General features: G+C 39.0%; 5 protein-coding genes across 13 annotated transcripts; 2 read left to right on the top strand and 3 right to left on the bottom strand.

Moving 5' to 3' along the window:
* The first annotated feature begins 69 nt into the window (after positions 1–69).
* Positions 70–778, top strand: LOC128259446 (probable 28S ribosomal protein S6, mitochondrial). Its single transcript, XM_052991822.1, has 2 exons — positions 70–267; positions 337–778. The coding sequence occupies exons 1-2, from the start codon at positions 223–225 to the stop codon at positions 733–735; spliced, it is 444 nt and encodes a 147-aa protein (XP_052847782.1). The 5' UTR covers positions 70–222; the 3' UTR covers positions 736–778.
* Positions 779–864: 86 nt separating this feature from the next.
* On the top strand, positions 865–2,125 carry LOC128259443 (alpha-tocopherol transfer protein-like). Its single transcript, XM_052991818.1, has 2 exons — positions 865–1,328; positions 1,388–2,125. The coding sequence occupies exons 1-2, from the start codon at positions 1,024–1,026 to the stop codon at positions 2,016–2,018; spliced, it is 936 nt and encodes a 311-aa protein (XP_052847778.1). The 5' UTR covers positions 865–1,023; the 3' UTR covers positions 2,019–2,125.
* On the bottom strand, positions 2,072–3,091 carry LOC128259444 (probable RNA methyltransferase CG11342). The gene is made up of 2 exons (XM_052991820.1): positions 2,260–3,091; positions 2,072–2,158 (listed from the first exon to the last, which is right to left on the bottom strand). Exons 1-2 carry the CDS (start codon positions 2,970–2,972, stop codon positions 2,155–2,157), a joined length of 717 nt encoding a protein of 238 aa, XP_052847780.1. The 5' UTR covers positions 2,973–3,091; the 3' UTR covers positions 2,072–2,154.
* Positions 3,092–3,224: 133 nt separating this feature from the next.
* On the bottom strand, positions 3,225–17,773 carry LOC128259440 (G-protein coupled receptor 52). Of its 9 annotated transcripts, none has more exons than XM_052991808.1 (5): positions 17,312–17,773; positions 16,810–16,989; positions 6,675–8,023; positions 5,877–6,135; positions 3,225–5,309 (listed from the first exon to the last, which is right to left on the bottom strand). In XM_052991808.1, the coding sequence occupies exons 3-5, from the start codon at positions 6,805–6,807 to the stop codon at positions 4,733–4,735; spliced, it is 969 nt and encodes a 322-aa protein (XP_052847768.1). In that variant the 5' UTR covers positions 6,808–8,023; positions 16,810–16,989; positions 17,312–17,773; the 3' UTR covers positions 3,225–4,732. The 9 variants fall into 9 exon arrangements, with proteins under 9 accessions (XP_052847768.1, XP_052847769.1, XP_052847770.1 ...); XM_052991809.1 differs by having other exon boundaries at positions 16,810–16,973; XM_052991810.1 differs by having other exon boundaries at positions 17,566–17,773.
* A 597-nt stretch (positions 17,774–18,370) lies between these two features.
* LOC128259445 (uncharacterized) lies at positions 18,371–19,215 on the bottom strand. The gene is made up of 3 exons (XM_052991821.1): positions 18,964–19,215; positions 18,769–18,906; positions 18,371–18,700 (listed from the first exon to the last, which is right to left on the bottom strand). The coding sequence occupies exons 1-3, from the start codon at positions 19,056–19,058 to the stop codon at positions 18,475–18,477; spliced, it is 459 nt and encodes a 152-aa protein (XP_052847781.1). The 5' UTR covers positions 19,059–19,215; the 3' UTR covers positions 18,371–18,474.
* Between the last annotated feature and the right edge of the window lie 3,446 nt (positions 19,216–22,661).

Raw genomic sequence — 22,661 nt, 5'->3', positions numbered from 1 at the left:
TGATTTTCTTTCATTTCTAACACTTCGAAAATTGCGGTGTATGTCCTCGCTTACTTTTAGTATTGCCCAACAATAGCTGTTCAGTCGCCATTTTACAGCACTATCAGCTTGTGGGTCAACAACGTTGTTTTAGTCAAATTTTTTAATGAATTAAAACTCCTAAATAAGGGACTTAAAAAGCATATTAAGTTACTTAACAGCTACCGCTAACCACCAACCAAAATGCCCTCCTACGAGCTAGCACTGGTGCTGCGTCAATTGCCTCGCGTGAGTAGCACCTGAATTTCCACCGGCAGTTACATAAAAGTAAATAAGAATCCCCATGCCCATTGACAGCCCGAACTGATTTCCGTGATAAAGCGAACGGCGGAGTCCATCCTGGACAAGGGTGGCATCATCAGGAAGCTGGAGAACCTGGGCACCCGTGCCCTGCCCCACAAAGTCAGCGAGCACGGAGTGGTGCATCGCGAGGGTACCCACTTCACCATCGCCTTCGATACGGCGCCCACGAGGATTGCCGATCTGAAAGAGGAATTCGGCCGCGATATAGACATCGTGCGGCGCTATATCTTCAAGGTGGAGGAGCCCGAGCAGAATACCTGCACGTTGCACGAGGAGATGCTGCCACCCGCCTACCGCAAGGATGTCCAAGAGATCGTTGCGGCTGCCCAGAGAAAGCAAAAGAAGAAATACAACTACAACTCCGGCTTGGACTACTATCCCTTCCAGAAGTAAACCCCAAATAAAGCTCGCTCATTATTAATTTTTAACACGATAAGTGGCGTCCACGATCTTTGGCTATTTTAAACTAAAGTGTTCTTATGAAATGCCCTTCTTATCGCTGCGTTTGGCACAGTGTTTGTCTTTATTTAGTTTATAGCCCCCAATTGGCGCTTATCAGATAGATAAAGGCGCCGTAAAAATCGAACCCCATCAATAGAACGTAGATGGGGCAAGTAGTGCCCCAAGAATCGCTGAGCAGTTCACTAGCACCTCCTCCCCTTGAGTGAAACCCCAGAAGAAATGGCACCGCAAATACGCCCACTCACGCCAGAGCTGCAGAAAGTGGCCATCGAGCAGTTGAAGGAGGATCCCGCTCGTCTGGAGGCCGATCTGCTGGCATTCAGGACCTGGATCGAACAGCAGCCACATCTGAATCCCCGAACCGAGGACCAGTATCTGGTGGCCTTCCTGCGCGGCTGCAAGTACAGTCTGGAGCGGGCCAAGTCCAAAATAGATCAGTTCTACACGCTCAAGACCAAGTATCCGGAATACTTTCGAGTAAACAGCACTACGGAGGGAAAGTTCCGGGAGATCCACCGAACGGGGTAAGTAATATATCTTTAAAACCAATAAGAAAAAACCATTAATTTGTCAATCTTATTAGGGCTATAATCTATTTGCCAACTCCCCTATATGAAAATGGACCCCGAATCGGCATTTGGCGAATGGGTTTGGTGCCCGTGGAGAAGTACAACATGCTGGAGTGCATGCAAGTGGCACAGGCCATTCAGGAAATTGCCATTTTAGAGGATGACTATGCCAATATTAATGGCATTGTTTTCATCATGGACATGAAGGGCGCCACGGCAGGGCACTTGTTCCAGATGACTCCTTCGATGGCCAAGAAGTTCACCGTCTTTTCAGAGGAGGCTCTACCACTGCGTCTAAAGGCACAGCATTTCATCAACACCATCGCCGGTTTTGAGCAGATGTTCAACATGTTCAAGCCCATGATGTCCAAGAAGATGCAGTCGCGCCTCTTTGTGCATGGCAACAAAATGGATCTGCTGACGGAGCAGATCCCGCTGAAATACCTTCCCGCGGAATATGGTGGCGAGAACGGATCAGTGCCGGAAATTGTGGCAGCGTGGGAGAAAAAGCTGGATGAATACAGCGGGTTCTTCAAGGATAGTGTCAACTATGGCACTGATGAGAGCCTGCGACCGGGCAAGCCCATCGATTTCGAAGGTCTCTTTGGCATCGAGGGTTCCTTTAGGAAGCTCAACGTGGATTAGTTTGAAAGTGGTAGGTTTTTTTAACCCTAAAAATGAATTTGTTATTCTTAAAAATTGTTATTGTCTACAATACCTGGTTGGGTTCAACCCATTAATGGCATAGAAAGCACATTTATATATTTGGAGTTTTTAGTATTCAGCTATTTTGAAGATAAATACAAAAAAGGTTTATTGTCTCTAAAACTAGATAGATCCCTCCTATATGAACATTATCTATCACATTAAGTGCTTATATTATCACCTATAGAAGCAAATCTTTCGCTGCCATTTAGTGGGCGTAGACTCGAATATCTTTCTTCGGTCCAGTGAATTTTCCAGGTAGTTTTGTATCTGCATTTCCACATCAGATCGCCACTTAAGTTCCAGAAAAAGGGGGAAAGTTTCTCCTGCTTTTTTGAGACGCCTCTCTGCTGTTTGATAGCATTTCCATGGTTGTGGTTCCACCACCAGGAGCTGTGCCAGATTGGATAGCTTCCTCATAAATAGTTGGAGGCCTTGATCATGATGATTAAGGTGAATCCACATGGTAATTGAGTAGCAGCAAATGGCATCGAACTTTTCAAGATGATTAAGTTTCAAATAAGCGTTTACGGATTCAAAAGCTTCATCATCTAGGACATCTACACAGGCGTAGCTTATTTCTTCAGGGGATTCATTCTCCAACACAGCACGTTGAATCAGACGATTGTCTATATCCACTCCTAGAATTTTCACTGGTCTCTGGAGGAGTTCCTCAAGATATTTATGAAGCAGTTGGGTAAATACCCCGCAATTGCAGCCCACATCCAGTACAAAATAGGGACTATTTCCGGGAGATTTATTATCTTTTAAAGGAGGTAACCATACATCTTTATCCGGCAAAAGTTTAACACGTTCCGAGGCTGAATTAAATTGATAATAGTTCATGAAATTCCCATATTGAACAGCACCGGGGTCGTTGTTTCTGATGTCCATGATTTAATGCTCAATATTGTTTATAAGCACGTTAAAATGATTTCGATTCACAAGATTAAAATGTTTATTTTTAAGTGTGACCGTTACAGCAGAAACAACGATTATTATTCGATACTTTCTATGGTTGACCGATAAATCGTCTGTATCTGTGTGACCACATTTCACACAAAATCATAACCAAATGCCAGTGTTCAAAAGCGTAGCAACTTGTATTATTTACTTAAAACCGCCAAATTTAAACTAGAACTTCCCTTATCATCGTTTTTGCATTTATTTACTGCGTTCATTGTTTATATTTGTCGAAACGCCTTTTCTATCTGCTTACACGGCTCTAACAATTTCCTTACACTTAAAAATCGATAACACTTGCTTTTGGTGTGTAAATTAGTTTCGAACTATAACTAAATGTACAAAAGATCATCAATGAAATGTACAACAACAAAATATACACAATGTTTCGTTTTCGAAATCGAATTTCGTTCATTATTTTCGCATTTTGGCATGTTTGCAGCTGAGATATCATCAAAGTAACAGTGGAGATCAACAACATTCAACGGCAAACACTCGACTTGGGACCCTGAACGCTCCACTGGCGAGGCCTGGGAAACTGAATTTGACCCACTAAGGGAACTAGGCGAAATTAGGAACCCCACCAAATCGAAGCGTTCAGGGGCGGCCAAAAGGAAAATAAATGCATCTGCATTTGCCGATTTAAACAACGATCGAAACTTGACACTAGCCTATCCTTTCATTTTAATTTTTATAGTTTTTTGTATTTATTTATCGCTAAGAACTACTGGAAATGTTTTTTTTTTGGGTTTGATCGCTTGCGTAATTTAACATTTTTGCTGGGTTGAGTTTTACATCCGTTTTTAAAGCGCATTCGCAAAGCGTGCGAAGATTGAATGTTCTGAATTTTGAATTCTTAATTTCCGGCCCGTCGTCAAGTTTGGCAAATTGTTTAATAAACTCTACACGATTTTTTTTTGTAAAATTCTAAATGCTACTTAATATGGACTTTGAAAAAGGTTTATATATATATGCAATATCTTGCTTCTTGAGTAGCATATGATTTTCATATTGTTTTTAGTGTGATAGCAAGTTTGAATTGTAAACCGGAAACGGAAATGTTCTGCTTGCCTAGTGAATTGTCTCTTGTCTACGAATTAGAATTAGAATCGCTGCTACAATATGTATATGGCTAGAGTTAAGTACAAGTACAAGTATATACGTGGTAAGCTCATAAATACACAATAATAATCGTCAATCAATTCAATTCAATCAATCAATCAATTAATCAATCATAATTGGATACGCTAAAAACTCTTAGCTTAGCTTAGGTCTAGAAATATGAATATGTCTTTCAACGTGTCTGTGTTTTTGGTGTCTCTGTGTGGTTGCTGTATGGTTGGGTGGCTGAGTGGCTGAGTGGTTGAGTGGTTGAGTGGTTGCGTTTTAGAGTTTCTCAGTTTTTCTGTGGCTTGTGGGTGGTGCTTTCATTGGCATGTCGCGTAGCGCCAAACGGCCCGTAAATATGCAACTATATGGCAACAGGCAAGTAAGTGTTAATATAGATAGAGAGAGAGAGTTAAGGAAATGGCTCAATGCAATTACAACCAATTTATTACTTGCGGGACTTCGAAGTTCTTCTCAAAGGGATATACGGGTTGCGGAGGGGGTGAAGGGGTGGAGGGTTGGGGGTTTTTTCGGTTTTTTATTCTTTTGTATTTTTTGAGGAGAATGAAAATCTAAATCTAACTCTAGTCATCTGGGTCCAACCCGATTAGCTCTGCTTGCAAACGGCCCTTAGTCTTACAACAAATGGTTAAGCAAAATACTCTCAAAGCGATACGGAATTGCGGCGACATACTGGTCATGATTAGAATTTTCCAAAACGAATTCAATATGCCGATCCAGACGACGGCGAAGTTGATAAGAGTACTTTGGATAACATCGCCCGTGACCACCTCATACAGACGCAACAGAATCCATGGCAGCCAGGACACCCAGAATGCAAAGACTAATGCGAATGACATCATATGACTAGGGTTCGATAAATTTTCAGCCAGAGCAGTTGCATATTCTTTATCGTGTATCGGCTCGCCGGACCTAATCTTACGCATCATTACAAAGATATAGCCGTAGTTGTGTACGATTGAAATGAGGCTGGGACCTAAGACTAAAATCGCCAGAGTGGCGCTATATGCCGCCATATTCCCCCAGTCCAGCATGCAGATGTGCGTCATGTTGTTCTCGATGGGCATCGAGTAGCCCAGAATTGGGGGGCAGCAGAGCAGGGCCGCCGATATCCACGTGAACACCATCCAGCACTGGCACCTGCAAGGGTAAACATAAGATAAAAGATTAATCCGAATTGCTTTCGAAAAATTTCTAAATATATGTATATATATGTAAAAGTGAATAATATATTAAATTAGTTTTTAAAATAATATTATGAAGGATTGTAGGCTTTGCAAAGCATGCATGCTTAATTTTTTTGAAAGCTCTTTTAACATTGAACATAAATTATAAAATATTCGAGAATATTTTTAAATCAAATTTGTATCTTTTATGTCTTTTTATTATAACTAATTTATGAAAAGTAGTACATATTCTCCAAATTGTATTTGATATTTTGTATCTTTTGTATCGAGTTATTATTACAAATTTATTTATAAAATATATCTATACAACTAATTAAAGTATTTGAGTATTCCAAGAATTATTATTATTTAATTATTTTGTGTCTTTTAGATAACAATTACAATATTACAATTTTGAATATATAAAGAATTCCATTGCAACTAATTGTTTCAGCATTTCTAACAGTTCTTTCTGACCAACAAATTCCGATTTAATTTTAATTTATTAATCTAATTTAATTTAATTTATTAATCCACTCACCTCGTCTTCGTCTGGACCGTTTCGTATCGCAGTGGCTTGCGCACCGCCAGATACCGATCCACGGATATCCACATGAACGTGTAGACGGACACCGCCCACAGAGTGACCTCCAGGTAGCCCGTGAAGCGGCACACGATGTCGCCGTACATCCATTCTCCGGTCAAGGCGGGATACACGGAGAAGGGCACCACCAGCAGTCCGCAGAGCAGATCGGCAATGGCCAGAGACAACAGGTAGTAGTTGATCACCTCTGTGGGCCCTGTGGTTTATAATGTAAACATTAGGCATTGAAGAAAAAATCATAAGCAAACTAAAAACAAATGCAAACGATATTTTGTAAATTATACATTCAATAACTTTTTGGCCGGCTCTAAATTTACGACATTCACAAACCTAATGCTTTTTAAATGTATTTAATTGATTAACAGAACACATTTTTAAGACAAACATCAGAGGTAAATAAACATTGTGGGCAGGGCAGGAACTACAAATCATTAATGAATATCTTTTTAAGATAAATTAAGCAGAACCAAATTTTTCATTTTTAAAACAAGACGGCAAAAACACATGACATTTAAATAAGGGAAGATGCTTTTTTACTTCATTTCTTTCTCTCCTTAAATTTAATTTTGGATGCATTTGTAATTTAAATATTAGTTTTCTTAAAAGTCAAAATTAAATTAAAAATTTAGATTAAACATATGTTTGTTTTGAAGTTATTGTTATTTGGACCAAACCTAACCGCGTTCAAGATGTTCCTGTGGAAAGCATTAATCGTTTGTTACTTGTACAACGTACCCTTGAAGTTGGCATAGGTGGCGATGATGAGGAGGTTGGACAGGACGATGGCCACGCCCAGTATGGATATGAGCACCGCCTTGGTGAGGGCCTCCACCTTGGAATTATCCTGCAGGTAGCTCATTTCCTGCATTTTTACGGTCCGCTGGCGGTTGAAAGTGGCGCTCCTGTGCTCGTTGTTTTTACTCCTTTGGCTCTGGCTCCTGCTGCTCCCTCGTTTCACCTGCTTTCACTTGCTTTCCCCTGCTTTCGCCACCCACCTGCTTGGCGGCTCCTTGGCGGGCTGATTGTTATGCAAAGGCCAGTGGACGTGGACGTGACCGTACTTCACTTCCGGTCATGGCGGCCGCCCATGCAATTGTCCTGTGTGTTTGTGTGTGTATTTCTATGTGTCTAGGTGAGCTGTTTTTGGTGTATAGGTTAGGTGGTGTGGTTGTGTGTGTATGTGTTTGTCTGGGCGAGAGTGTTAGTGGCGTCCTTTATTGTGCAACGACGCTTGCACACGCGAAGGTCGTCGTAGTCCTTGGCGCTACTTTTCTGCCTTTTTTTTCGTCCTTTTTCCACCGCTGGCGCCAAATTTGTATAAATTTTCTAGTGCCTACTTTTTGGGCCTCCGTATTTCTGGCGCTGAGCCAAGTATTTGATTGTTACCCTTACAATCCTGCCGCCGTGGTTAAGGTTAAGGATAAGTTTCTGCTCGGCTGTGTGTGGGCGTGTTCTTGTTGTTTTTCGTGTGTGTTTGAAGCTCGTTTAAAAATTTTCTTTGGATTAAAATCTAACGTTTTAAAACTACTAATTGTGTACAATTTGTTCTAAGTTAGAGGATCGTAAACCGTTTAATTATTTAGTTTTTGGTTTGTTAAATTCACAACGCTCTTTGCTAAGTTTTAATGAACGTTAAACAGTAATGTGTTTATATATATATATATCTCTTTTGGTATTAATAATTCGCTACTAGTTTAAATATCGATTTAAAAATGTACACATTTCAAACTCGCAAATGGAAGAATAATGATTATTATTATTATTTATTTAGTTTGTAATAATTACGCGGTTTTTGGTTGTTCTTTCGTGGTTGTTTGTAATTTTTGGTTGACTATAATTAAAGCACAGCACAAATGTTGTTTTGTTGTTTTGTAAGGCTTCTGTTGTGCTACATTTAAGTTGTTTAAAATAGTTCAATAATAGTTCGGTTGTTAGTTATCGACTTTGGTATTTAATTTCGCTGCATGGTGATTGTGATTATCCTTTTGCTTGTAAATTCTGGATTTGTTCTTGTTGCTGCTGTTGCTGTAGCTGTTGTTGTTGCTCTCCACATCCTGCCATCAGTTTAAGCTAATTGTGCGCATCTGCAAGGATAAAGTGAACCAATTAAATGCCATCTGCGTCTCATAAATATGTAGTTTACAGAATCTCCCATCTTGAGCCAATCAATAAATTATCCCCACATACGGCAGGCGGAAAAAGCCTTTTAGCTGCACAAACGCTTTACATAAGCGTGCTTATCCTGGGGCCCGTCACTTGCCTGCTATTTCAGAGCCACAACCCCAAACCACCGCCACCCCCTTTTCCACTCCCAAAACCACCGCCTGCAATGACCCACTTTGCCGTGCCACTTGACACAGTTTGAGAGCCATAGCTGTCACTGGCCGGCTGCTCAAACTGGGTTCGCCACTCGAGGGCCTGGAACTGTTAAAAATCTCGAGGGGTCTCCGCTTTGGTCTCCATCTGTGGACCACCGTCATCGATCACGCCCACTCTATCTATATTTAACGAACCCCTTCTGAGAGTTGCCAACTTGGCTATTTTCCGACAGGGCTTCGTTGATTTAAAAGGAGAAAGTACTTCGGGAAAATCCTTAAAAGATTAACTAAATGGTTACACCTAATCGTAGCGGATAGGATTTTTTTAAATAATACTTGACTAACAGTCTATATGCAACAGCTGACAAGGTTTTCTAGAAGCCGTTCACCATTCAAGTTGAAACTCGCTTGTTAAAGTAAATATCTTAAAATTTTATAATTTTTTTTTTAAATACTATTATTATAATATTAATTATTTAATTTGAGCCTTGGAAAATTGTATAGAGTGGTTAATTAAATTAAAATTAAATTTATATAAATGTAAGACTATGTTTTGCAGCTTCTCAAAATAAATCAATGATTTTAAAATGTATTTATTTTGTCGTTTTTATGTAATATTCAACTGACACCTCTGATTTTCCATCGCAGCCTCCATCATTGACATTCACTACGTCATCGTGCCATTTTCCACGCAGACACAAAGATAAACACAAACACCATTATCAAATGCCATTAGACATCAGCGGGGGTGCTCCATGTGTCAAAGGGGGCTGATGAAATCAGGGGAGGGGGATGGCATTAGGGGATGTCGCTGAGTGAGGTAACAAGTTTGCCATTTACGTCCCGGCATCTCCTCTCCTTCGCTCAACTTGGTAATTTAATTAACAATAACGGGGTAACGCTTCTGGTTCAACAGTCAGTCGGTGGCCAGGTGATAAATATCAATGAATTGCACTGGGCAACTGAGCCCCAGCAAATCACCTCTGCTCCACCTGCTCTGATTGTCAATCATTACGTAAGCGTAAGCCCCTGCAGTTGGTGACGATGCCGAGGCAAACAAACGTCATTTGTGCAAATGACTTCCTGGCCTGCCACCAATTCAAATCCATTCCGCTTCGTCCATCCCCACTGCAATTACCCTGAAATAAGTGTTATTGCTGCCAACTTAACCGGAGCCGTTCGCATAATGAGCCCCTGAACCCCTCAAAAACCGGAGACCGGAAACCCGAAAGCGGAGAATTGGGTTCACTGAACCCTCTGTGCACTTTCTTGGAAGGACAATCAATAAGCGCGGCCGGTGATTAATTATGTAAATATGTTCATTGTTCTTCGAGGGGCACCGCTAACAGGCTGATGAGATTTTGATTGCCATTGGGAGCGCAGGGCAGCTCATTAACTGTGTGGCATAATTAAAAATAATATGTGGCCTGCTTTTAGTCGCAACTGAAATCCTGCCCGAAGTTACGTTTTTTGACCCACTTTAAGGGACACGAGTTTGCGAAAGCTGGAAACTGGGCTGTGGAAAATGTAGCTCCGGTTTCAATTGAAAACACAAGTGACCCACAAAACTGACCATTAAAGCTTGTGATGAATGCCAGACCAATTGTACATAAATATAAACTTAGAAAATAGTAAAAGCAATAAATATTAAACTAGGTCAGTTTTATAATTTGTTATTGCAAAATTACGTACTTTATACTTTTTAATGCAAACTATGCTCTAATAAAGTTTTATTTACGACGAAATCTAATAAACACTAAAATAAATCTTAAACAAGACTTTTAAAATTAGTACAAAAACTTTTTTTATTTATTGCACTTTTTATTACGTAATATAGCGTTGCTTAAAGTTTGAAAGCATGCCAAGTGAGGTACTGCCCTACATCGCCGAAACGCACTGTATGTTTGCGCCCGACTTTCTGCTGGCCTGTTTTCATTTATTGTTTGGTAGGTTTTTCAGCGTTCGGGTCCATAAAATATGTATCCCATGCGTGTTTGTGTCGCCTCAAAAAAAAAAAAAACTCTGAGCCCGAAACGAAACACAAACAGAAGCGGAAAACCATCGAATGTGACACTGTCATAAAATTATATCCAAATGTCAGGCAGGTGGGTGGTAGTGGTAGTGGTAATGGTAGTGGTAGTTCGGTGTAAAAGTCGCAGGATGGAGAAAAGCTTTTCTTTGGGGCGCTGGGATCTATAAATAGACTTTCGGATGGCTACGTGTTTAAAACAAATTGCGAAATACCGCAACAAAGGCCAAGGCAAGCTGCAGGCCCAAGAAGGATACCCGTTTGATGACGTTAGTTGTTGGTTGTCGGCAGGAAGCCCCAGGACGAAAAGTGGGTGGACCGGTGGGTGGCGGGCTGACAAGGCTGCTGCGGATGGGCGCCACGTCATCATCGTCATCGTCGCCATCCACGTGGCTGCGTCTTTACATAAGCATGACCTCACCTTGGCTGTTATTTCTCGTTTTCATTTCCCCCCCAGCAGCTATTTTATTCAACGTGTTTACTCCGGCCACCTGTTTTGCTCAGTGTATTTGCCTAGGCGGCTGCATTATTTATGCTTACACATGTCAAATGTCGCATATGCCTGAAAATGCATGTCCTTGAGGGGCGGGGCGCGAAGGATGAGGGGCGTGGCCGGGCTAGACTTGGCAGCCCCTGTCACTCAGTGGCTTAAGGACTTTGCTGGCAGTCCTGCAGCCTGTTGCTTCGCTCACCGAGCAAAACTTTTGGCCACAAACTTTTTAGTCAACCCCGAAATGCCTGCAAGCAAATTGCAATTAAAGTGGGAGAAAGCTGGTAAGTTTTCCACAAAATGCAACAGTTCGGGTTGAAGAAAAATTGAGGGATGTTCGATATGTTATTGGGTAGAAAAGGGCATAGCACATCTTCAATAAATAAGTGAAAAAATTCAAAATATGAATAAAATAGAACCAAAACTCTATAATAATCTAACAAACCAAAATTTTGAAAGATTTAATTATAATAACTAACCTTAAAAAAAAATAGGATAAAAAACATCTGCAAATCTCAAAAACAAAATAATGCTCCTTAGCTAAATGTGTCAACCAAATTTGCAAACTGTGGGAAACACCATGTTGTCATAATAATAATGAGCAGCCCAAGGAACGTCATAAAAAATCCAATTTCCCTATGAAATGCCCTGAATATTTCCGTCCTCAAAGTAAATGTCGGCGGGGGATGCGTGATTGGGCCAACTTAAATTCACGTGCTACCCGCTGTTATGGCCATAAACCGCATTGTGAAATGCCGTACCACATGTCGTATACGCAATGCTTTTATTTGGGCCAATTTTGCGTTGCGAGGGCGGTGATAGAGGCAATAAGAGAGGGGGCGTGGCTCGGGCCAAGGGCAAACAGCGACTTGGCGACGCGCGCGTGCTTAGTTTTATATTGTTTTATTCCCCTCAGAATTTTTGGGTAGCGCTCGAATGCCTCACTAATTCAGATTTCCCCTTGGTCGAAAGTTTTTTTTTTGTGCTTATTTGAATGTAACTCGAATGCTTGAATATTCACAAAATGCAATGGTTTGCAGATGTTTGCAATTGGCAAGGTCACAGTCACGGGCTGTCCTTTTCATTTCGCCCCCCCATTTACCCAGCCAACGTGACGTATGCGTAATAAATAAGACTTGCGGCATTCGGCGCTAAGGACAATTGTATTGGCTCCTGATACCGGCTCTACCCGTACAAATACACACCCCTTCACATACACACACACACACACACACAATCAAGCACTGGAACAATCGATCAATAAAAAAAAAACCCAACACGAAATTCGTTTCAATGCTGCGACTTGACATTCAGCCAAGGCGTCCATTGTGGCAGTGGCAATAGCAAAGCCAGTCGGGCAATCAATACGGCAATGCATCAATTTGTCATCCCCGCCATGGCTCCTGTTCGCTCCGCGGTTGTTGTTGCCGTCTCAAATGCAGCAACTTGTTTATTTGTTGCTGTTATTTGCTGTCTGATTGATAAGCAGAAGGGAAATGAATAGAGCCAATGGCCAAAGGGGGTGGAACGCGGGATCATGACGGTGCGGTTTTGATGCACATACAGGGAGAAAAAAATATTAAACAATTAATCTATGTGGAATAAAAAAACTAAATAGAAATAATAGTAATTGCAAATTTTCCAGGACACTTAAAATAATGCAATACTATTTTTTTTTGGTCGCGTTTAATTTTCCTTATCAATTTGGTCATCTTACAATTATTAATTGTAATTTTTGTCTTAAAAATAAATGCCATTGTCTCTAATTTGGATAAAATTGAGTTTAAACTTATGTCACAAAATGTATTTTATTTTAGACATTTTGTAAATAAATTTCGTAATAAATTATTATGGCTCACTCATTGTTATAAAAGATTATTATAGCTCTTGATTTGGATTATAAAAAATTTAAAATAAAACTAATTGTGACAGCACCTGTTTCTTTTGTGAAAACATCAAAAATACCGTTTAAAATTGGACACAGTAACTTTAGATTTTAAAACTTAATATAAAAACCTAAGTAACCGATTTAATGTGACATGTCATGTTTTGTGATTGTAATCACCTAAACTTTTTATATTGAGTATAGTAAAATAATAAACTTAAAAAAATAAATTCCTAGCGTTATAAAATATATAAAGTTGCAAATAATTTAATAGCTATAAAATAAATTCCATTATTTTTTCTCCGTGCACACAAGGCTTATCCGTCGCCTTGTTACTTGTATTTCATTTGCAATTTATTGGCTCAATGTGCAAACTGACGCTGAAAGAGCTGCCAAGTCTGGTCGGGATTGAGACGGAAGCTCTGAGGACGGTTTGACATTTAACCAATTTGCTCGCAGCAGCTGCCAAATGCACACTTATTAACGTGTGTATCTGAGAGCCAGTTTGTATCTGTATCTGTATCTGTATCCGTATCCGTTCGTTGGAGGAAAACGCTACTCTTCGAGGGTCGCAATAAGGACTTGAGAAGGGAAATGAGGGAATAGCCCCGCTCACTGGCGGCAATTAGTTGGCACTAGCCCAGGGCCACGCCCATCATTAATATATAAATCAAGGCGGTCACAGCCCACAACTAATTAGACGATGGCCAGGACAAACAGAAAGTTGCGATTTGTGTGTGCGTGAGAGGAGGTGAAAGGAAATGCGGGAATTTGGGAAAAAGCAGTGGGTGGTAGAATAGGGAAAGGCGTAAAATTGAGAGCGGAAAAACAGGGAGTGGTGGAGAATTTAGGCTGAGTGGGTGTGCCCATTTAGGCCGGCCATCGACCAGCGCTTGTTTTGTTTTTCCTTTGGCAGTTTTGGTTAAAATGTTTTCTTTTCATTTGGCTAAATGCGGTTTTTGTGGGTGCGAAACCAATTATGATAGTTTTATGGGGTATATGGGACTTTTCATTTAAAATGTCACTTGAAAATTATTAAAATATTTTAATACCCAATATGTTAAATTTAATAATAAGCCAAAACAATTTGTATAGTTCTTCCAAAGGGTATTTGTTAGTCAGCACTACACAATAATATCTGTATATATGTGCGCTGTTTAAATTGTTGTTGGTATATTTAAATATAGCAACGCTTTTTTGTTTGCCTCATCTGTTTTGCCAGCTATTTGTTGTCAAACCTAAAAGCCGCTAAAAAACCGCCTCACTCTTACTTTCCAAAATTTCTTTTCTGAGTAGGTACCACATTATTAAAAACATTTGACATTTGCAGACACGTTGTGGTCATAAATCAAGAAAGCTATAAATTTCTGAATATGTTTGATTGTAAAATTCTTTTAGATGGAATGTTTGAAAAACAGAAATTAATTACTGAAAATTGATTTTTTTAAAACTCACTCAGTGTTAACTGAGACAACTACATAAATGTTTTAATTTAAGTGTTCTAAAGTGTAAAAATAATCTTTATTGACTAATTAAAAATGTATTTATTTTTTTTGTTTATGTTTATTAGTTTATTATCAGTGTCGTATAAAGTGCAATATTATGAAATGAATAAAAAAATCCTTCGACTTAAGCACTCAAGTAATATACCTATGAATATTTTTAAATAAATGATATAGCAAATTTGTTAATCACTCTTTAAGTTCTCAGAGGAAAAAAAAAAGTTTTGCTCCTGTTTGAGCTCTTGTTTTAGTTCAAGGATACAGTCCTCAAACATTTACAACCAGTAGGCCACTCTCGAATTTCCCCCACTCTCGTATGCAAATGTGTGGGCAGCAGCCGTTGCGGCATTTTGCTTACTTTATCGGGCTAATTGAATACGTGTGTCGAAACACAAAACGGCAAAGAATGGATGGTGGACAATCACACGTCACAACTCATAAAAGCATGGCAAAAAGCGGGAGCAGCGTCATTTGGCATGTAAATTAGACTACGGGCCAGCCTTGAAGTAAGCTATGGAAATTGCACTTGAGTGCCGGTCATGCAGTGAATGTTGCATGTTGCTCTTGTTTTAGGTTTCTGGTTGCCGGCTGTTCATGTGTGAAAAATGGCAAGTGTGTCACCGCCCACACGCCCGCGTCAATTGCATTATTCAGAAACTATGCAGAATGAACAAAAGCCACTCGGAAAAGCGAGAGATTGTGGCATGTGTTGGTCAGAAAAAGAGGCACAGAGCGGTGGGCGACCCTACCCGACCCGGCCCGACCCTTAATTATGCAAAAGACGGCAACGACCTTGAAGCTGCCAATTGCAGCACACGTAATTAAAGACGAGCAACGAAGCGCAACTCAAAACAACGCGTTTTTGTTACAGTTTTTACTCGGACAAAAGAACTTAAAGGTGGCTTGAAACTTTTCTAACAATTTAAATTATAAGGAGGCTTAATAAGTCTCTTAAAAAATGACTCAAGAACTCTCTTCGATCTTCTGAGTCAAATTTTAATTTTAACATGACTTTTTAATAAGGTAACAGGTAACAAAAAAATAAATTACAGGACCTTCAATTCTTATCTTAATAAGAAACAAATCCAAAATATAAGTCTCAACTGACGAATATTTTTGGTCCTTATTTCTATAGATACTTAAGAAGCTTTAAGTATATTTTAAGCTAAAAAGAACTGTCTCCTTGGTGACTTTAAACCTGTTTAGTGTATAAGCCAGTTTCATAGGCTCTATACCAAATGAACTACCCTGCAATTAACTGAAATTAATTAAATAATACACCGACAGACCACTGTACTGGCCCAGCTATTTCGCAGCCCTTTGGGACAACGTGTGAAATTTCCCATTGTGTGATCGATAAAATGGCCGTGTGTGAGGGTAAAGGGCTTGTGGTGGGGGTGTCGGTGTGTTGTGGATTGTGCGGTGTTGTCGCGTCCTTGAAGGCAAATTTACGACAAAATAAACAACTTGGCAGCGAAAGAGTCCAGGCCTGAGTCCTCGCCGATAAGGATAAGGATATGGGCTCTCGTTTGGCGCGAAATTTTATGACGCAGCAAAAGTTATCGACGGCTGCCAAAAGACAAATTGCCTATAAAACGACAAAGTCAATAAAAACGAAAGAAAAAAAACGACGAGGCGTGTAACGTGTGACCGAGTTACAGATACATAATCTTGGCTGATGCAGGCTTCATATATGTGTATCCTGTCAATCCTGTGTGCTACACATAAATTGAAATTTTCGCAAACGAAATTTGCGTGGAAAATGATGCGCTGAGCTCGAGCTTTTCAGTATTTGCGCAAAGTCTTTGGCTTTGGCTAATCCCCAACGAATGCTGCCGTTCTTTGCATTGAGCTTTTAAACTGAAATTCGTTGGTTTTTTGCTCAACTTTGCCTATTTTCGTATCTCTACATCAGCACCGAACGGCGGCACATAAAGGAGAGGAGAAATACAGCACAGCATTTCCGATTGGAGAAGCACGGAGAAGAGTGCACGTGAAAAAATACTGTCAAAAAATACATTATAAACAAATACTTATCATACGAGTTTAATGATGAAACAAACATCTAGAAGAAAACGCGAATAAAATATTTCGATTTAAAATCTTTAGAAAACTATTAGATATCTTATCATAGCTAAATTAACATTTTTTAGTGTATGTGTTCAGTTTTCAATTTTTATTAAAACAAACCAAAAACTATTGGTACTTAATTTCATCATCAATTTCATCAAAACAAACCAAAAACAATTGGTACTTAATTTCATCAACATTTAATAATCACGTGAATAAAATACATTTCAGAACGTTGAATACTTTCAGGGATTTTTAAAAGGTTGTAATAGCTACCTATTTTATTCTTTAAAGGCATTACAAATTTTATTTTTAAAAATTCGATAAGTCTTTTGAGACACACCCGAAATTCCTAAATATATAAACTGTGAATCTAATTTATTCCAGTGTTTCCTAGCACTTTTCCTTTTAACCATTACTTCTAGTGTTTCGCTCTTTTCGGGGTTGTTTATGTTTTGCTTCGCTCTTTCCCTCAGACTCCCAGATTCTTCCCATATATGCTATTTTTTTTTTGTGTTGAGGTAGGATGCGTCTGGAGCAAAGCTCGACTTGATGCTCCACACCCAAGATACTCACCTTAGACGGGACATCCTGTTGAGAAGTGGGCCTTGACATTGATCCGATTTCCAGTTTAGCGTTTAATTATTAAGTAATTTATTTGGTTTTTGTATATTTAAGTATATTTATTACATTTTGTCTTGAACACTTTGTCTTTATCACTTTGTTTGCTAACTCTTTGGCTGCAACAGGCAAGAACTGTAAAATATCTAGATGAATGTGGGCTTATGACATGTTTATCTAACCAAAGTCGGCCGTCCTCAAAGAAACGTTAAGCAGCCTTTGATCACTAATAAATCAATCAAATAATATTTTAATTCATGCATTTGGTGGTGTTAAATTAAATGGATTTTTTTCAGATAAGATAATTTTGAGGGGGTAGAATTTATGGCTTTGCTGCCGTGAAATATTTTAATTTTCTGGCTTGTAAATATATCTTTTAAACGTTGTCACTTTGCACTGTTGTATTTTTTTATTTGTGGTAATTCAATTTTTGGTTCACATGCAATTTTTATTTTACTTGTTGGCTTTTCCGTGGCTGCTGATTCTGCTTAGCCTTCAACACACATACAGACGCAGGCGCCTCTACACAGATACACACATGTACGCACAGGACCCTCTCACAGACATGTGCGCAGGTGTGTGCCTTGATTTTTCAATTATCGTCTAGCTCGTTATTTCCACAACTTAATTGAATGCACTCTGGACTTGGAATTTTTAATTTTTCCATTTATGATTGGTGGGACAAAACAAAAAGATTAAGGATGAACAAACTTTTCGTTTTTTGGGCCAGCTGAAAATTGTGTTTGCTGGCCGAGTGTGTTGGTGTGTGTGTGTTGGTTTGGATGGGTGTGTTGGTGTTGTGTCTGTCCGTGTGACTATGAGTGTGTTTCCACCGTTTCCAACAACAACAACCACTGAACGCGCTGCTGCTGCTGCCGCTGAATCTTTTCGATGCGTGCGTAGGTGCGACGCGCTCACTGTCTAACGTGCAACTGTTATTCCTCTTTTCCATCGCTTTTCTCAGCCACTGAGAAAACTCGGCCAACAGAGCAAGAGAGAGCGAGAGAGAGTGGAGCTGGAAAGCAGCAACAGGAAGAGCGAGAGCGAGAGCAAAAGCGAAAGCTTTCGCCAGCTGAAAGCTTTGCGGCGCACATGGCGGATTGTTTATATTTGTGGCAGGTAAAAATAGCACTGCATATTTTTAGGCACCGCTAACAAGAATGCGCCACTGCGCATGCCCCAACATCCGTTGCCATAGGCCTGGTTAAATTAATTAATTTATCTACTGCTCCATCTGCATGTTGGCAATTTATTTTGCCAGCTTCAAGTTTTTCTGCGGCAACATTTTGAAGTGATTCAAATTTATTTTTAATTTTACATACAATTTATTCTTGAACAGATATCATTCGGTAAAGTTTCAAGACTTTGTCAAACAAATAAATTTTCACACTACAAAACATTTAAGATTTAAGAAGTTAAGATTTAGCATTTATAAACGAAAACAAATTTATTAGGCTTTTTTTTTTGCTTTTTAAATTTACTACCAAATTTATAAACGAAAACAAATTTATTAGGCTTTTTTTTTTGCTTTTTAAATTTACTACCAAAATGATTGTTTAATAAACTTGATAGAAATTTTGTCTTCAGTTGGCATGTATTCGCCGACTTAGGCTTTAGTTATTAATCCTCTCCAGTACTTGGCTCTGCATCGTTAACGTTCAGTGAAAGTTCTGCCACTTGCTGATCATCAGCCAACGTATGCCGCAGAGGATACAGGTGGTCCATGTGTTCTATGAATGGACGGATGCCCTCTGGATTCTTCATATATTTGGCGACGCTAAGGATAATATGTCGGTAGATCTGGTGGTCTCTGTATGCCGCATTCGGTCGCCGTTTTTGAGGGGGCCTTTTGGAGTAGGAATATAAAATGGTACATATACTTTCTGAATAGAATTTTAAAATTGGTTTTCGTACCGTTCCTGGGCTCGCTGAATCAGCCGTCGACGTCGCACTGTCTCCGTCCGGCGGCAACGTTCACAGTATGCAAAATATGCGCAAACGAGGATTACCACTGCGGACAAGGTATAAATGAGCCAACTCCAGCTGAGGAAACTGCATGAAATAAGGGATATAATAATCTGGGTGGCACTGCTATCCCCGCACTCTTACGTCACAAATGTTGCATTCAAGTCCTTCCAAATGGGCGATACCTGATCGATCTGGTGCGTCTTCACCTCGCTCCTCCAGAATGCGAATTGATACATTATTGGCCTGGTCGTCTGACGGTTAACTACCTTCTGAAGTCTGGAAAAAAAATTTTGATTTCAAATAAAATGTGTGTGTGTGTCGATATATGTTTTTGGCGCTTTCTAAATCTAAAATGGTTTTTTAGATATTTGAAAACTTTGAGTGCTTAAGAAAAGCAGTATAGAAAACTAGATTGCAATTAAGATAAGTTGCTCAGAAGATATTGTTCCAAATTTAAAATACAATTATTAAACAACTATTTTCGTTACGGAATTTAGTTGGTTTTTTTTCAGACTTCACGAACTTACAATAGAAGCTATTTTTTAATAAGTAGTAATTAAATTATTCCCTCATTAATGCGAAGTATGATCAATGCATCACCATGATCACTATGCTGCTTATCCTTAACAACCTGGAAGCTACGGCTTAATAAGGCCTCAAGGTTGCCGATCGTCGAACAGTCTACGATCGATTGCTCGGCCGGATCATCATTTGACTATTTCAAGTTTGCAAGTTGGCAACTTGGCGATTTTCGCTTTTGTCTACAAGCTGCAATTTGCAATGGCAACTCGTGCGCTTCCGTCAACAATCGCCTCGGAAAAGCGTGAGCATATAAATTATGGGGTTGGGGAATGCTGACAGTGTCAAAAGAACATTTCAGGGAATTTGTTGGAAAATTTGCCTGGCGCTTGACACATTCGCTTCGGATTTATGGCCATGTCTCTTGGCCACAGTTTGAATTCCTCACATTTTCCCCTTTGTCTTCGCCTTTTCGCCCCACCAAGTGTCACTGCACATTGCCCCAATTTGAGGCACGATCGTACGTTTGCTGGTCACGCGACCCCACCCCATGTTCGAATTCAAACCCCAATCGAAAACCCAAACCAAACCCAGATGCGAAGCATGGATAATGCCTGACAGAGCAAGCGAAAAGTAACGATTTTACGGCCAAGAATCAAACAAATGTGCTGACACATCGATAACATCAAAACGACTAAATTTTATTTTGAGTTAAATAATACATATTTCAAGCAATACATTTAAAGATTTCTGTCTTAGGTTTATTTATAGCTACTTAAAATTTTATTTGTTGATCACTTAATTGCTTTTATTCTGCACCACTTCCATTTATTAAAGATTATCCTGTAGTGGTTAACTATCATTTATGTTTAGTTTTTATCTTTACTATATTTAATTGCTAAAACTTATTTTATGGGTAATTAAAGGGCCATATAAACTAATATAATTTTTATTATTGCATAACTCTTTTTAGTAAATAATCTTTATAGACTTCACCTTTTAATGTTATACTTTTCCGTTTATAAAAAAGATTATTTCTAACTTTTATGTAGTCAAAAAGCATGGGTTTTTTCATACACTCCACTAAACTAGATTGTCTAAAACTAAATCAATTCCACGCTTACTCCCACCTGAACCTTTAAAGACGATACAATTTGGCTGAATGCTGTAGCTCATCAAACGGCTGTCAAATTACCTAAACACTCTATGAAAAGACTCTAATGCCGATATGCTGCAACTGATGAAAATTGTCGCGATAATGACGATGACGGCGATGACGATGACGATGGAGAACCCACACGAAATGCTAATGAATTGTTATCAGTTAATTGTCTGAGCGGGGTACCTGGCTTTGTTATCAGCTTTTATGCTTTATTCGAATACGAACTCGAATTCGATTTGGGAACGCCGCGTGGGTGTTCCCTAAAGTCCCCACTCAAGTGGCTACTAATAGCCCAATAAATTGTGATAGTCGGCGAAGAGGAAACCCAAGAAACATACATAATAATAATAAAAGAAGACCGTACCTTTGTGCAGCTAAGCGAACTGTCAATGGCTGTGGCACATTGTTCGATTTATGACCATTCTGCCGGCCAGAGAATGTGCAACCAGTTTATGGGATGCCGAAAGCCCCAATGCTGGATTTTTCACCGCGCAGGCGCAAATCCTTTTGACATGTCCAATGTGCTCAGCTCAGCGTTTAGACAGTGGGCAGCTATTCCTTTGCCAATGGCTAATAGTATATGGCAATGCACTTGAAAAAATATATATTATAATTGCCAAAATGTTGAATAAAAGTTTTATATAACCAAAGTTATAAAGGAATAACTTTTAGAACATTTCATGCTGAGTTAACTAAAGTTTACAAATTTATGTTCTACGTTTTGTTATTAATTGTAATTTTGATTTACCAATTTTGTTTGTAGCAATATAAAATAGTACATACAAAAATGTAAGAAAATAGTTTCAACGTGAGTTGATATAAGAATGTTTATAAAATTTAAAATTAGTATAATTGATTTATTTTGAAATTAAGTTGTCACTTTGATTTCTATAAGTCAAATTTAAAATTATCCCAAGAAGCTGTTTTTAATATTTTAAAATAAGTAGTAATTTTTTGAAGAGGAAAGAAAAATACATTTGTTTGGTCTTATATTAATAATATTAAGCCAGATGAATTGCAAATAAAATTGTATTTTATAAAAAAGGGGAACCAAATTGACTTTAAATATATAAATGAGTTTTTTCCTGACCTGCCTTTATACAGTATTTAAGTCATGTCTCTTTAAATGGATAAAGACCGAATCGTGTTTTTCGAGTGTGGTTGACAGTAGCACTCTTATGATGACAACGACAGATCCAGCACCCGATATGGACAAAAGGGCTGCAAACGAGTTCTCCGCTCTCGGATTCTCCATGTGAAAGATCAGCGAGCCGTGCACTAAACTGGCTGCCCGGCGGCGGTGGGTAAATATTTAACTTAACAACTTGCCACCAACCGGAGAAGAAGCAACAAAAGCAGCATTGGCTGCAAGAACAACAACGACGGACCATAAAAAGCATAAACCGCAAACTCCAAATAGTTTGGACAAGGTGGTGGAGCGGGGGCGCGGCCTGTTCCCTGTTGCCATATAAACAAAACAGCTGTAACGCACTCAAAAACCAGCCAACGACCAGCCGAGGGCATACCTGCCCACTGTACCGCCCACCACCCACCACCCCCTCAAGTTCTTCCGCCTGGGGAGCTCATCCCGATCCTCTGTTGCATCAAACAAAGGAAGCCAACTTCTGCCCCATCGGTCCAATTTCGTTTGAACGAACCAGCGAATGTGCACCGAACATGGGCTTCGACTGGTCTGACAGAGAAGATCACTTGGCTTTCTAGCTAGTTAAATTTTTTTTCAAATTTTTTTTTTTTTGCACGTCAAACATAATTAGGTAAGAAATCGATTTTTTTTTTGTCAAATTCCTTTTTCTTACATAAATAAACTTTTTAAAAACTATAACACTTTTTCAATATACATGATAAAGTTTTTAAATTAAATTATAGCTATCAATAAATTTTTAACTCCTATAAATTTAAAACAATGTTTTGATAGCAAATTTTAAAAAAGAAAATACATTTGTTTTTAATAATTTTGCTTATTGCTTTATACCTACCTTAAATAAATTCTATAAGAGGAAGAAAACCATATGTTTATCTTGTGAATTTTCCGGATGATTAATGGGATGAAATATTTAATTTGTGAAATACAATCATAATAAAGCCCCAAGCTAATGATTTAAAATTAATTTAACAAATTTGTTATACATTTTTGAAA

Source organism: Drosophila gunungcola, assembly GCF_025200985.1.
Source record: "Drosophila gunungcola strain Sukarami chromosome 3L unlocalized genomic scaffold, Dgunungcola_SK_2 000005F, whole genome shotgun sequence".
NCBI classification, from domain to species: domain Eukaryota; kingdom Metazoa; phylum Arthropoda; class Insecta; order Diptera; family Drosophilidae; genus Drosophila; species Drosophila gunungcola.
Note: the sequence above shows the minus strand (reverse complement) of the source record. Positions and strands in the feature narration are given on the sequence as shown.

Coding starts and splice junctions, on each gene's coding strand:
- LOC128259446 (XM_052991822.1), top strand. CDS start 223: ATGCCCTCCTACGAGCTAGCACTGGTGCTGCGTCAATTGCCTCGC. Junction 268..336: donor TGCTGCGTCAATTGCCTCGC/GTGAGTAGCACC, acceptor GCCCATTGACAG/CCCGAACTGATTTCCGTGAT.
- LOC128259443 (XM_052991818.1), top strand. CDS start 1,024: ATGGCACCGCAAATACGCCCACTCACGCCAGAGCTGCAGAAAGTGGCC. Junction 1,329..1,387: donor CGGGAGATCCACCGAACGGG/GTAAGTAATATA, acceptor CAATCTTATTAG/GGCTATAATCTATTTGCCAA.
- LOC128259444 (XM_052991820.1), bottom strand. CDS start 2,972: ATGGACATCAGAAACAACGACCCCGGTGCTGTTCAATATGGGAATTTC.
- LOC128259440 (XM_052991808.1), bottom strand. CDS start 6,807: ATGCAGGAAATGAGCTACCTGCAGGATAATTCCAAGGTGGAGGCCCTC. Junction 6,136..6,674: donor CACCTATGCCAACTTCAAGG/GTACGTTGTACA, acceptor TATAAACCACAG/GGCCCACAGAGGTGATCAAC. Junction 5,310..5,876: donor ACGGTCCAGACGAAGACGAG/GTGAGTGGATTA, acceptor TTACCCTTGCAG/GTGCCAGTGCTGGATGGTGT.
- LOC128259445 (XM_052991821.1), bottom strand. CDS start 19,058: ATGTATCAATTCGCATTCTGGAGGAGCGAGGTGAAGACGCACCAGATC. Junction 18,907..18,963: donor TTGAATGCAACATTTGTGAC/GTAAGAGTGCGG, acceptor TATTTCATGCAG/TTTCCTCAGCTGGAGTTGGC. Junction 18,701..18,768: donor ATTCAGCGAGCCCAGGAACG/GTACGAAAACCA, acceptor CTACTCCAAAAG/GCCCCCTCAAAAACGGCGAC.